This window comes from Salvia splendens, chromosome 9, assembly GCF_004379255.2.
Source record: "Salvia splendens isolate huo1 chromosome 9, SspV2, whole genome shotgun sequence".
In the NCBI taxonomy this organism is placed as follows: domain Eukaryota; kingdom Viridiplantae; phylum Streptophyta; class Magnoliopsida; order Lamiales; family Lamiaceae; genus Salvia; species Salvia splendens.
Genome location: NC_056040.1, coordinates 18,478,422 through 18,492,323, shown reverse-complemented (window position 1 = coordinate 18,492,323; position 13,902 = coordinate 18,478,422). Strand labels below are relative to the sequence as shown.

Below are 13,902 nucleotides of genomic sequence, written 5' to 3'. Positions count from 1 at the left end.
TTATGCAATAAGTAACTAACAATTAAGCAGAGTAAATCAAGTGGGAAATCATTTTAAACAAAGCATGAAAGGCCTAAAAATGAACACCAAATTAATTGGCAAGGAAAAAAAATCAAAGAGTGTAATTTAAGCATTCAATCATCACAAGATTTTCACAAAGGGGGAAAAGAGAAGAAGAATCCCAATTTCCTCAATCATCTCCAGTGGGAAACAAGGTGAGGACTTTCCGGCCGCTCGCCGGAGTAGACGACTCCAAATCCTCCACATACGGCGGCACCACAGCCGCGCCGTGCAACGGCGCCCCCACCCTCTGCATCTGCCTCATGTAAGGATCGAACTGCCCATTCGGAGGAGAGTTCCCAAAATGCCTAAACTGCTGGTGGTGGGGGTGGAGGTGCGGCGGCGGCGGCGGCGGAGCCACGACGGCCATCTGGTGGTGGGCGGGGACGAAGGGGAGGTAGTGGTCGGAGGCGGCGCGGGCGACGGGGTGGAGGAAGTGAGGGGGGACAGGGGAGCTGGCGAAGAGGTGGTCGGTGGCGGGGTCGCCGGCGCCGGCGGCGGAGGCAGAGCCTCCGGCGGAGATGGTCTGCATCCGCTTGAGGTAGAGGCGGTACTTCTGGAGGTGGCTGGCGACATTCTCGCGGGTGAGGCCGTCGACGCTCATGAGCTGCATAATCGTCTTGGGAACGGCGTTCTTGATGCCGAGGTGGGCCACGGCGTCGACGAATCGCTTGTGGAGCTGCGGGGTCCACACGAGGCGGGGCCGCTTGAGGGTCCGGGCGGGCTCGTCGGAGGCGGCAGGGGCGGCGGCGCTGACCTCCGGGGAGTCGAATTCGGCGGAGGAGTTGCGAGGGGGAGGAGGGGGGGGGGCGTGGTGGTGGTGGCGGGGGGGGATGTTGAAGGCGAGGGCGAGATCGGGGGTGATTAGGGATTGGGAGAGGGGCATCAGATCCTCTGGGGAAGGGAGCTCCTCCTCCCATTTTGAGAACCAGTTTGAGTCTTCTTCCCTCATTGTTTTATTCAATTGAAGCTAATAGTTGAATCTTGGAGCTGGAAAATCTGCAGAATTGGGTGAAGTCGTGAAGATCTTGGAGTAGATAGAGATAGAGCAGAAAGTGAAATGTTTTAGAGAGAGAGAGAGAGAGAAATGTGTGTTCGTGGGTGAGGGGTGATCGAGGTGGATCTTGTTTTCTTCTTTTCAGCTTTTATTAAGGTTACTGTTGTTGATGCTTTTTCTCTTCTCATTTTTGTGCGTGTCTATGTATTTTTATTTTCCTACACTTAGAGCATCCACAATGGCGGCGAGTAGATCGGCTAGCCGATATCCGGCGAGCAAGCACTGGCCGATCCGCGAGCGCTGGCCGATGCGCTCGCCGCCATTGCAGGCTCCGGACCGGCGAGTGTTTTGCACGTCATTTTCATTCGCACCACTTGTTTTAATGAGTACTCTCTCTATCTTAATTTCTGTACAAGATCAACAACGTGAAATGGAGAACAACACCGAAGGTACTCCAATGACAAGCGGGTCTCAAACTCCCCCGTTACCCGTGGGAGGTGTATGGGGTCCGATGCCCGGGTACTACAACATGTACCCGTGGCAGCAAATGATGCCCAGGATGGCAGCTGGGGTGGGCACCCGGTATGCAGATGATGCCGGGGTGGGCACCCGGGATGCAGACGATGCGGGGGGTACCGGCGATGCAGGGGACGCCGGGGGTGGTACCGGCGACGCAGGGAACGCCGAGGGGGGGACAACGTCTATCGCCCCAGTTTTGATTTTTCGACTGCTTCTTCGCACATGTCGACCCCAACGGAGGCGCAGTTCACGCAATATGAGACTTTCTCCTTAGAGGAGTTGGGGTTTGATCTTCTCGGTGTTCCGGAAACTCCCGTTCAAACGGAGGGAGTTAGGCGGGGTCGGGGCCCCCCAAAGAAGAAGGACAAGGGGAAGGGTGATACGAACCTCTATTATTATTATTTAGTTTAGATATTATAGGGATTTAACATATCTTTTTCTATATCTTTGTTTTCTTGTTCATTAAGTCAGTAGCATTATAAATAGGATAGACTGTTATCTTTTTTATTCATTCAATCAAATTATGAAATTATCATTCTTTTGGCTCAATTGAGTAGCAAACAAGAAACATCTCCTAAGGTTGCCGACGAGGCTGATCTCGCGCTCAACCGCCCCTTTTTTGCTGTCCAAGTCACAACCCAACGTTGGGTGCTCGACAACGACGACATCTCGTTTCTTGCTTTTGTGTGAAAATCGACGTTAAGGAGGACGGTCCTTAACAACTGGTGCTTCAATTGAGAGCTCAGCATCCTCCGTCTGCGTTCATCCATATCCCCAAATAAATCACCACCATTTCTACCGCAACCACGATTCAGTTCGTCGTCAATACGACTTCCCTCAGGCCACACAGCCATTCCGTCCCTACCAGCCGGCCCAACCTTGTCGTGTAACCAGTTGGGACCCTCCGAGCAGCCGGGTGGAAGTACTCCGCCCTCCGTCGTGGCCTGATCCAGAATCACCCTACGTCTCACACCACTTGGATCCACCTGATCGTCGCCCACGGCCGAGATACCAGGCCATCGGGTGCCGCGATCGAGCACAAGAGGCTTGGCCCCGACGCCGCGGTCGAGGGGGGTGGCCACCTATCTGATCGCGGAGATCATCAGACCCAATTAGGGTTTGATCGCTACCCGACAACCGCAACGCAGCGGCACCGCCCAACGTGCTGGGACCCACCAGCGCAACAGCAGGACCGCGGCTACCCGACCGTTGACCGGGCCCGACGCTCGGAGACGTGTTGGGACCGACCTCGCCCTCGGGAGGAGGTGAGAGCGCGAGTCCAGCTCGCCTCCCACCAGCCCCGCCACTCCACCGAAAAGCCAACGCGGGACCTGTACAGTCAGCCTGCGCGTGTGACCAGTCAAACTCCAGAGCAGCCACGCCTGCCGCTAATACGGGTCTCCCAAGCGGAGAAGTCAGAACGATCCAGGTTGGGTCTCTGCTGGCACTGTCCCGAGAAATGGGTGAGGGGACATGTGTGTAAACAACGCATTCTATGTTATGCGGATGATGGAGAGGAGTTTGAGGAGAACATTCAAGATGAGAATTTAGCCGAAAAGAAAACTGATAATACTCCCACGATAGTATTCGGTGATGATGTTCCCAATGACGTTACCGATGTTCACAATGATGGCACTCCTCTTGATGTTCCAAACAACGAGTCCCCTGGAGAGTTCATCAAGAACAGAGGGATTTTCAAGAACGACAATGAGTCACCGCAAGTGCTCGTTGGGGTATATGATGAGAAGATTGGTGAAAAGGAGGAGACATTGCTAGAAGATAAAGAGGAGGATGGTTCTATTGGTGAAGTGGAGAAGATAATCGCCTCACTCAATGTTGTTCAAGTGTCATCCAAAAATGTTGTTGGAAATTGTTGGGGCAAGAAAGGAGATGGTGCTTACACCGATTTGCCCGTAATTGCATGTGTCTATGTGGATTTGAATGTCGGTGATGTTTCAAGTATGAATCATCGATCAACATCGCTCGACAAAGATGCAAGGTTGATCCCTCCGAGTAATGACATGCCATGCTTGGGCATTCTGGGAGGCGTGTACAAGCTTTTCGATTTGGCAAGGAATTTTTCCGACAAAGTTGGGTCTCCTTTGTTGATTTTTTATGGAAGTGACGAAGGGAGACGTTCATCTGTTCGGTGTGTGTTTGATCCAGGAGGAGTTGCCTCGCCGATGCTTCTGCTTTCAACTCTCCTTTTTGCTTCGTGGTTCCTACCTTGAGGACAAGGTGGATTTTAACCGTGGGGGAGTTGATACGAACCTCTATTATTATTATTTAGTGTAGATATTATAGGGATTTAGCATATCTTTTTCTATATCTTTGTTTTCTTGTTCATTAAGTCAGTAGCATTATAAATAGGATAGACTGTTATCTTTTTTATTCATTCAATCAAATTATGAAATTATCATTCTTTTGGCTCAATTGAGTAGCAAACAAGAAACATCTCCTAAGGTTGCCGACGAGGCTGATCTCGCGCTCAACCGCCCCTTTTTTGCCGTCCAAGTCACGACACAACGTTGGGCGCTCGACAACGATGACATCTCGTTTCTTGCTTTTGTGTGGAAATCGACGTTAAGGAGGACGGTCCTTAACAAAGGGCAAGAGGGTCGGCGAGTCATCGCAGCCGGGTGAGGACGACTGCTCGGTACGGAGGAAGTGGACGGATGCGGAGAACGTCGCGCTGTCCAAGGCGTGGGAGAGTGTTTGCGATGATCCCCTCACTTCGAATAATTAGAGGATCGTCAACATGTGGGCCAAAATAGCAGCAGCCTACAAGGCATTTTGCCTGGAGGGGAGGCCGCGCACCGGGGAGGAGTGCCGGAAGGCGTGGGACCGAATCAGGGCTGGGGTCTCCCGATTTTCGGGCTTGTACGCCAACGCCCTCCGCATGCAGAGCAGTGGCCAAACGGAGGATGACTGCAGGAGGATAGCGGAGAAAACCTTCCCCCAGCCCGGGTTGTATAAGGAGTTCACCTACTGGAACTGCTATGAGGTGCTGAACGACTCCGAGATGTTCCGGGCAGGTGTCGACGCTGGCTGGCCGAAGAAGCAACGACTGAACTATACCGGTGATTACAGCGGCAGCAGCGGCGGTTCCCACGACCTCTCCGAGGGTGCTTAGGGCATTAGCAATGGGGCGCCCTAAGGCGCGCCACGTCAGCAGTTTTATCCTCCTACCTCCCCACCTACAGTGGGGCGCCCTAAGGCACGCCCTATAGCGCGCCACGTCATCATTTTTTTAATATTTACAAAATCCATACGAATTTTTAAAAAAACAATACATTAAAATACGAATTTCATAAACTTCATTTCATTTAATAAAAATTAATACATTACAATGCGAATAAAAAAAACGCAAACTCAGCGACGGCGGTTACGTCAAGCGAACCACCGGATTAAAAAACGCAATGCTTCGTCAAGCGAACCACCGGATTCAGACGAACTAGAACTATTGGTGTCGTCGTCGAGATTCATTTTGGTTGGATGTAGAGAGAGAATATGTAAAGAGATAGTCGATATGTTCGTATGCACAACTGAATGAGAAACGAGATTTAAATAGAAAATCAAAACCGCGTGCCATCGTCCGAGTCGATCGTCCGCGACCTCCACAATGGGGCGGACGATGGCGCGGACGATGACCATCGTCCGCGGCCATCGTCCGCGACAGCCGCAATGGGGCGGATGATGGCGCGGACGATGGCAATCGTCCGCGCTATCCTCCGCGACCGAAGTATAGGGCGCGACTATCGTCCGCGCCCTATGGCACGCACCCGCAATGGGTGCGGACGATGGATGGCGCGGACGATGCGCGCCATCGGGCGTGCCATCGTCCGCCCATTGCGGATGCTCTTAGGAGCTCCCGTCCCCTCCATCGTTCGCTCACCGAACTCGCCCGGTTGGTCAAAGGCGGGCGCAACGGGAGACGAGAGGGGGCTTCGGGGGTCCCAGGAGGTCCAATCGGCATCCCCCCTTGGCCAGTCGACAGAGGATCTCAAATTCTTAGCCGATTGGAAGGCGGCAGAGGACCCCGAGGAGAAGAGCTTTCTTCACGCATTGCTCGTGAGCATGCGTGACGATTTGAACGCCACCGCGGCACGGGGGGTACCGGCGGCGACGGTGGCGACGTGGGTGACGGAGACGAGGAGTGAGGCGGAGGTCGGGTTTTTTTTTAAATTAATGTATTAATTTTAATGTACTTTTTTTAAATTAATGTACTTTTTTTTAATTAATGTATTTTTTTTAATGTACTTTTTTTTAATTTAAATAATATTATTGAATTTTTCCGTATCTGTGTCGTAAATTTAATTCAGTATTTTGTGTGATTGTCAATTATTATTTGTTTTATATAATTAGGAGTGATGTGGCTAGACTATTGCTAGGCTATTGCTGGGCTATTTGCTTGTCCTGATGATGTGGCAGGAGGATTTTTAGTGCTGATGATGTGGCAGGAGGAGTTTGTGGCTGGACTATGGCTGAGCGAAAACCATTGTGGATGCTCTTAATTGCTTTTACTTATTTCATCTATTTTCGCTTTCTTTCTTTCATTTTTTTTTCTCTCTTTTTTCTTTGCATGTTCTATTCTACAAGAAGCGAGACATTTTTTCAAATATTTTAATTAAGAACAAAGGTCAATTTTAGTCCTAAACATATGGCCGAAATACGAATTTGGTCCAAAACATTCAATTTTTTCAAAACAGGTCCATAACATATGAAATTCGTGTCGTTTACGTCCATTTTTTACAGTGCCGTCAATTTTTGACGGGTAATCGTCGATTAACACAATTTTGACCCGATTAGGCTTATTTTAATTACCGTAGCATGCATGACAATCTAGTCCTTGATATTCATAATCATGATCAAATACGTCCTGAAAATCACCATTGATTTCTAGAAAATTGAACGGCGGAGCTCCACAGCCGGAAGAACTAGGGTTTGTCGTCCTCCTTGCATCGTCTTCTTTCTTAGGGACTTCGTCGTCGGGCTCGACTTCTAGAATTGGAGAAAGCTCGATTTCTGCATCGGCATTAGGGTTCACCGACGGACCTTGTTACATTTGCTTCGAATGAGGAGAATGGTGTCTGACAGGATCGGGCTCCGACCTCCCTTCACTTTCACCTTGATTTTCAAGCGGATGGTGGCTGGACTTCCTCTTCCTCGAATATGCCGCCTTGACGTTCACAAGTATGTCGATGGAGTGGAACTTAGGGTATGACGAGTTCCAACTCATGGCCAATAAGAGATACTCAGCGGCGGCGGCAGAAGTGTTCTTGGTCAGATTCGGAGCTAGGGTTTTTTGTGTAGAACGGCAAGAAAAGAGAAAGAGAGAAGAGAGAGTTGGAGAGTTTGGAGGGAGTCGATTAGTTTCTAAGTGTTTGGAGTGTTCGTGAAGACTATCACAGCTCCGACAACCGATCGGAGGGCAATGTTTGCCCGAAGGCAAGAGGCGGCTCAGAAAGATGTCGAGCATGCATTCGGAGTCCTCCAAGCGCGGTGGGCTATCGTGAAGGGAGCGGCTCGTGGTTGGCAGCAGTCACACATCGCCGACATCATGTATGCATGTATCATAATGCATAACATGATCGTTGAGGACGAGCAAGATAACGTCACATCGTGGAGCGACGATCCGCTCGCTAGCTCCGGGAGTGACTACGTTGTCACCGAGCCGCCCGTGCAGGGCCTTCCTCCCGACATCCACAATGTCATGGCCCGTTCAGCTGCGATGCGCCAAGAGGAACAACACACTCTCCTCCAAGCCGATCTAATCGAAGAAATTTGGACTCGCACCAATGTTTTTCAGTATTGACGTTATGTTTTTATGTATTTTATTTTCAGTTTTAAAATTTATATGTTGTAATTTTGCAGTATTCGGTAAAATTAAATTTTCCGTGTTATAAATTTCTGGCGTTTTTTATTTTATGTTTAAAATATATAGGTTGGAGTTGTGAATAGTGTCATTTATTAGTTGCCGCCCGAGTTGCGGCCTGCAAGGTTAGAGGCTTCTCAGGCCGGGCCGCAACTGTAGAGGAATGATGACGTGGAGGGGACTTGGGGCCGTAACTTGGGACGGGGTTATTTATGCTCTTACATACATCACAAATCCCTACATCGCAAGTTCTCCCAATGATATACACAACTCAATTTCTATGAAATAAAATTGCAATTCAAATGAAGAATAGTGCGAAAGCAATCAAAATTAGAAGCTAAAAGGGAGTTTTGGGTAGGATTTTGGTTAGGAGTGCTTAAACGGTTCACCGGTTCTCAGTTAACCAGACTTGGAACTGGAATCGGCCAGTTAATTGAGGAATCGGGAATTGGAAAACCGGTTCCAGTTTGATACACTATTTATTAGCACTAAAATACTTGCAAGTATACAAGGTAGATCTAGTATAGCTAAAGGTCAGTACCGGATATCGAACACAGAGAATAAGATTACAACTGTCTATTATATATTAAGTGTCATATACTATCTAGAGACACGATATTTTTGGATTGGTTAATTAAACTAAACATAAAGAAATAAATAAATAACAGAAAACATAAAATATAAAAAATACAAAGAAGACGAAAGAATGTAGAATTTTAGGAACCACAATCAAAAGCTAATATGTAATCGACTTCCATGAATTACGGTCTCTAGAGTTACTAAGCTATCACAGATGTAAAACTATATCTTCTTCCGAAGCATACAATTTGTAGATTGCTACCTAGAACCGAAGTGTCCTTCCTTGATCTAAGACAACAACTCCTAAAAGCTCCTAAGATAATTTGGTTCATTCAAAGGTTCAAATCTCCTGATTATATTGGCAAAGACGTCAACTTCTCTTCTTTCAAATTAAACTACTCATCTCCCAAGTATTATAATAAAATCCACATGCACTTATAAGATGACCAATCAAACAAATGTATAAGCACAAGAGAAATTGAAATAACTACAATAACTAACAAGAAAAAACAATTAAATAAATAACTCAAAATCATAACTTGTGTACAAAAATTCTACAAAAGATGTTTACTACTCATAAACAAGTAAAAACAATAAAAAGTACTAGACATGAAGTAAAACAAAACAAAACCCAAGGTTGAATTATGCACTCTTCAGTCTTCTCTTGCCTCCGCTCCACTGGAATATGGAAGAATAATAGGATTGGAGGCTCTCAGATGAGATGGAAGAAGGTGTAGAGATGGAGAGATGAATATTATGAATTAGGTTATGATGTATATATATGCTTGAAAAATATTTATAATTGGTAAAAAGTATCCTCCAAGTAATGAGAAATATGGTAAATTAGAATTCTTCAATTAATGGGAGAGATTTGGGAACGATTTATTTCCTTTCTTAATTTCCGCCTAATTTCCGTCAACTTTTGACTGCACTGCGCAACATTCGTAGAATGACCATAACTTTCTCTACAAAACTCCGATTTAGATGTTCAAGGTACCCACGCGAAGATCTTTCGAAGATGAAGATAATGGTGTATATTAAGCACTGATTGGACTTCAAACTCGTTGGCAGATGGGCTCGAACAGAGGCTGCTGCACCTTGGTTATTTTTGCACCTTTTTCTATCTTTTTCAATCATTTATCAACAAACACGTCAAAATACCAAAATATATAATATACGCAATTTAAGAACATAATTTGCAAGATTGACATTTAAAACAAGCCAAATCTAGGCCTTAAAAACATGCAAAAACCGTGTTTATCACAGTTCCGGTACCGGGTTTCAACTCCTAATTGGGAACCGAATTATAATTCAATTTTATTTTTTTATAATTTAATATACTAATAAATCTAACTTAATTGAATTAATATTGAAATGAAATAAAATAAAATAATTTGAAACATTGTTTGATTTTAAAATTTAAACAGTGTTAAATTTGCGATCTCTGTTTTCTGAAGTATTTAAAATATTTAAACCGTGTTGCTTTGAATCTACAATTATTTTCCGAATCCATTTTTTTGAACTAAGTAACTACTATGAGTAGAACATGATAAATTTGTTTTTAATTTTCAAAAGAACTATACAAATACAATATCATTTCATACGATAGAAATTTAACTTTATAACAAATTTATGTAACAATTCATTTAATATACGGATTTAACCTGTTTGTGAATGATTTATTAATTGTTCCATTGAATATTATTTAGCAAAAAAAAGGAAAATGGAATTCAATTTTAAAACTCCTTTTAAAAAATGCCAAATTTTAGAAGTCCTTTTTTATAAAAGAATTGCCAACATAAACTAGTCCGAACCTACTACACTTGGCATAACTCTTACCCATATATGAATATTATTGTATTGTTGGTTTGTATTTTTTGTGTATTTATTTGAATTTTTAGGTATTACTATTTGTTATATATCTAGATATTGGATTATTATTTTATTAGTATTGAATTATTTAAAATTATAAATAAATTTGGATTAAAATTAAACATCGCCGGTTCCAAACCGGAACCGGTCGGTTCCGGTCCCGGTTCAGGTTCTAGGATTTATGAAAATTTGAAACCGATTAACCGGTCAATCGGTCCGGTTAGAACCGGAACCGGCCGAATAAGCAAACCTAGTTTTGGGGCAGACATAGTGATGAAATATACGAAATCAATAGGGGAGGTGAGAAAAAGCGAAGAGTTGTGATACAACGTTATTGGAAAATAAAGAAAGCGTTTGCGTAGAGCAGTTACAACTCTTTTTTCTATGTGCGAGAAAGCGAAAAATTGTTACGCTATGCTTTGTAAGAGAATGACGAAAGAGAATTGGGGGAAATGATGAAAGTGTTTGCGTAGGATAATTATTCTATATTACATTTAAATTTGTAAGTAAATGTAAAATTACTAAAATGCCGAGTTGAAATATCGTTCTTTTCTCCGATTGTAATTTATGTACTAGTATATATTTTTCATAGAAAGTTCCACATTATTGACACATAAAAAATGTCACATACATATTTGAGCATGACACAACATGGTCTGGTCACTTTGAATTCTTTTAGAATACTAGTATTATTGTTCCAAAATATAAGGTAGTAATATTTTTTTGTAATTACGGTTAAGTTAGGACATAATCGATGGCATAGATTAAAAGACTAAGTGATAGTAGTACTAGTATTTACTCAACTATTTAAAGCTCATAAGTTTTTCTTAACTATTTTCAATTCAAAGAAGATATTGACTAGAGTAGTTGTAAAGCCCCATCAATTCTTGTGTACTTAAATTGGTATCACACTGATTCAATGAACAAGATTTAAAAAGTACCACGAGAAACATAAATTTACTTTAGTGTCGTCTTCGTATGAGGTGTACTAAGAAATATTTCTTCCTAGGGTATAATTCAGCATATATACGTATTTTGTTTCATATAACTTACATCAATTACATGGGATGGAATATGTGACATTACTAGGAGGAAAAAAGATTAATGTCTCTACTATGATAATTTCAAAAATTGATGGTTCTGTACTTGCTTTTGTTATACTAGTAAACTGCATTGTGGAAAACTTGGAGTATAGTAGCTGAGTTACTTATATTATTATGGTTTACTATATGTTCAACTATAAACCTAAAGAGAGACGCAACCAGTGATGTTAGTATAATTTTGGTATAACTTAAATATAACACGTACATAAGGTTATCGACAATCACAGCTCTTAAATCATTCATTCTCTTCATTATTTATGGATCCATATCCCTTTCTTTATTTAAAAAATTAACACCCAAACCCACTATTCATTTCCTTAACAATTTATAGATTCCACCTTTTTATTTTTCGTTACTTCTTTTATGTTTAATTGAGTCCTGTATGTAAATAAAAATTGATGAAAAAATAGTGAGAATTTGAGTCACAATTATTAGTTTTATAATAAAATATGCGTGGAGTGAAGTTAGTGGAACGTGTGACATATTACCATTTATGTAATATTCTACTTAGAGCATCCACAACGGTGGTGGCCCAATCTCCGTCCGTCCGCGCCGCTGGCACGGACGTGTCTCGCCGCCGCTGCGCTCGCACCGCTGGCACGGCGCTGCTCGATGCATCGAGTTCATCAAGCAGTGCCGTGCCAGCGAGCAGGACACGTGGCGCGCGGCGATTGGGCAACGGCTATTGAATTTTTTTAATTAAAAATCAGTTTTTAATTAAAAAAACAGATTAAAAATAAAAAAAATTCACTTCCCAAAAAATATATATCCGTTTATTACCTTTTTTACCACTTTTTAATTTTTTTTTATTTTTTCCCCCCAAAAAAATACACACTTTCATCTACAAATACCCCCACTTTCACAATCAAAAATTCACATCAAACTACACAATTCTCATCTTCATTCTCCCATATCCATTCTCATCTTCATTCTCCCATATCCATTCTCATCTTCATTCTCTCATACCCTACAACATAACAATGTCCGGCCAAGGCAATGACCACCCGCCCTCTCACGGTTGGAACCCCGAATGGTTCGGTTTATAACCGTTTCCTAGTCCGGAAACATAATATTCGGCCCCTCCTCAAACCCAAGATTCGGGCGTTCCGGGTGGCTACCGGCCATACCCAATCGACCACCAAGGTGCCTCCGAAGGGCGATACGGGTGGACACCGGAGCCTAGGCCGACCGCCCCCTCCCAAACTCCGCCTCCTCCTACTCACGGTGTCCGCACACCGTACACTCCGGCGGAGATGGATAAATTGTTCAAGGCGTACTTGGAAATCTCCGAAGATGCGGCGGTTGGCACGAACCAATCCGGCGATCACTTTTGGTGTAGCGTCTCTCGCCGCCGACGGAAACGATCGAGCGCAACGAGAGTATGGTGGGCAACTCCATCGGCCGAGCCAACGAAGGAAATGGCAAGTTCAATGGCTATTTCCTCCAGGAGACGCGGAATGCCGGGAGCGGCCAAAGCGAGGTCGACATCATCACTGCCGCGCTGAGCACCTACCAATCCATGAACGGCAAGTCGTTCAAGTACCTCAACGTTTGGCAGGACACGCGGACGCACCCGAAGTATATGGGAGACGTAACATCCTCCTCTAGCGGCTCCTTCAAACGGTCAAGGTCGGTATCCCTATCCGACGCCGGCTCAGAAGAAGTGGCTAGCCAACTCGCCGGAGCTAACTTGGGTAGCCCCGATGCAGGACCAAGTGGTTCCCGACGCCGACCGCAAGGAAGGAAGAAGGTGGCGGCCGACCGCCGTCGCACCGCGACTCCATCTGCCCCCGCTCCCGAACCCGCTCCCTATGCGCCACCTCCACCCCCGAACAACTCGCTGTGGATGCTCTTAGAGTGTCCACAATGGTGGCCTTCAAAGGCCACCATTTGTGGCCCGGCCACCAATTGTGGCTCCCATGTGGCCTTTGTAATGGCAAATGTAAAAAAGTCAATGCAAATTCAAAGGGCCACCAAATGTGGCCCTCTAAAATGTTAATTTTTTTTTGCTTTTTTTTAATGTTATTTTTTAATTTAATTTAATGTTATTAAATTTTAGTAGATTAATAATTTGGATAATAAAAATAATTTAATAAAGAGAGAAGTAGAGACAAATTTTCGTCGTACTATTAATAGGGGAAAATTCTACAACGAAAATATTTTAAAAACACAACATAATAATAAAAAGAAAAAAACGCCACCGCTTCCTACTCGGTGGCGTCATCGGAATCCGGCACATCTTCTTCACCTCCTCCACCGCCGCCGACACCGGCCCCACTGCCGCTTGCTTCGCCCGTCGCCGACCCATCGGAGAAGCCCAACTCCGACCTCAACCTAAGAATGAGGTCGTAGTACATCATCTTGGTGATAGGGTCCGTCGACTTCTCGTACAAGGACAAGTTATCCTGGAGTTGCTTCATCATCTGCACCTCCAGTGTTTGAGTTAACGCCGCGGTCGGTGTTGAAGGGTGCGGTGTCGCCGCGCTCGCCCGAGAGACTTGGGAAGCGGATCTAGCTTCCCGGATGGCGGATTGTTGGCCCTGCGGGCGCTGGCGCCTCGACATTGTCGAGGGGGGCTCATCCCTCACATCGTCATTCAGGTCGAATGCACGTGAGTCGGTACCACTGCTGTACGTGCCGTCGGCCCCGATTTTTGTCCGCTTCCCAGTATGACCGGTCTCATCGTTGCAGATCGCCTTGAATTGAGGGGAGTCTCGGAGAAGCATGTATTCATTCCAGTAGGTGAACTTGGGCCAGCTTTCAGTATTAAACAACTGATACGATAACGCCCGTACGTCGCCTTCGCTGCGGCCGCTTTCGGCATTCTGGAGCTGTCTCTCGTAAATGTTCCTGAACCTCTTCACAGCGCTACTGATCCGGCCGAACTTCTTCCGGAT

The 13,902-nt window shown here is 44.9% G+C and overlaps 1 protein-coding gene across 1 annotated transcript; it reads right to left on the bottom strand.

Annotated features, from left to right (window-relative positions):
* Nucleotides 1–1,187, bottom strand: LOC121746422 (transcription factor MYBC1-like). Its single transcript, XM_042140250.1, has one exon. It carries the CDS (start codon nucleotides 1,010–1,012, stop codon nucleotides 191–193), a length of 822 nt encoding a protein of 273 aa, XP_041996184.1. The 5' UTR covers nucleotides 1,013–1,187; the 3' UTR covers nucleotides 1–190.
* Nucleotides 1,188–13,902: the final 12,715 nt, after the last annotated feature.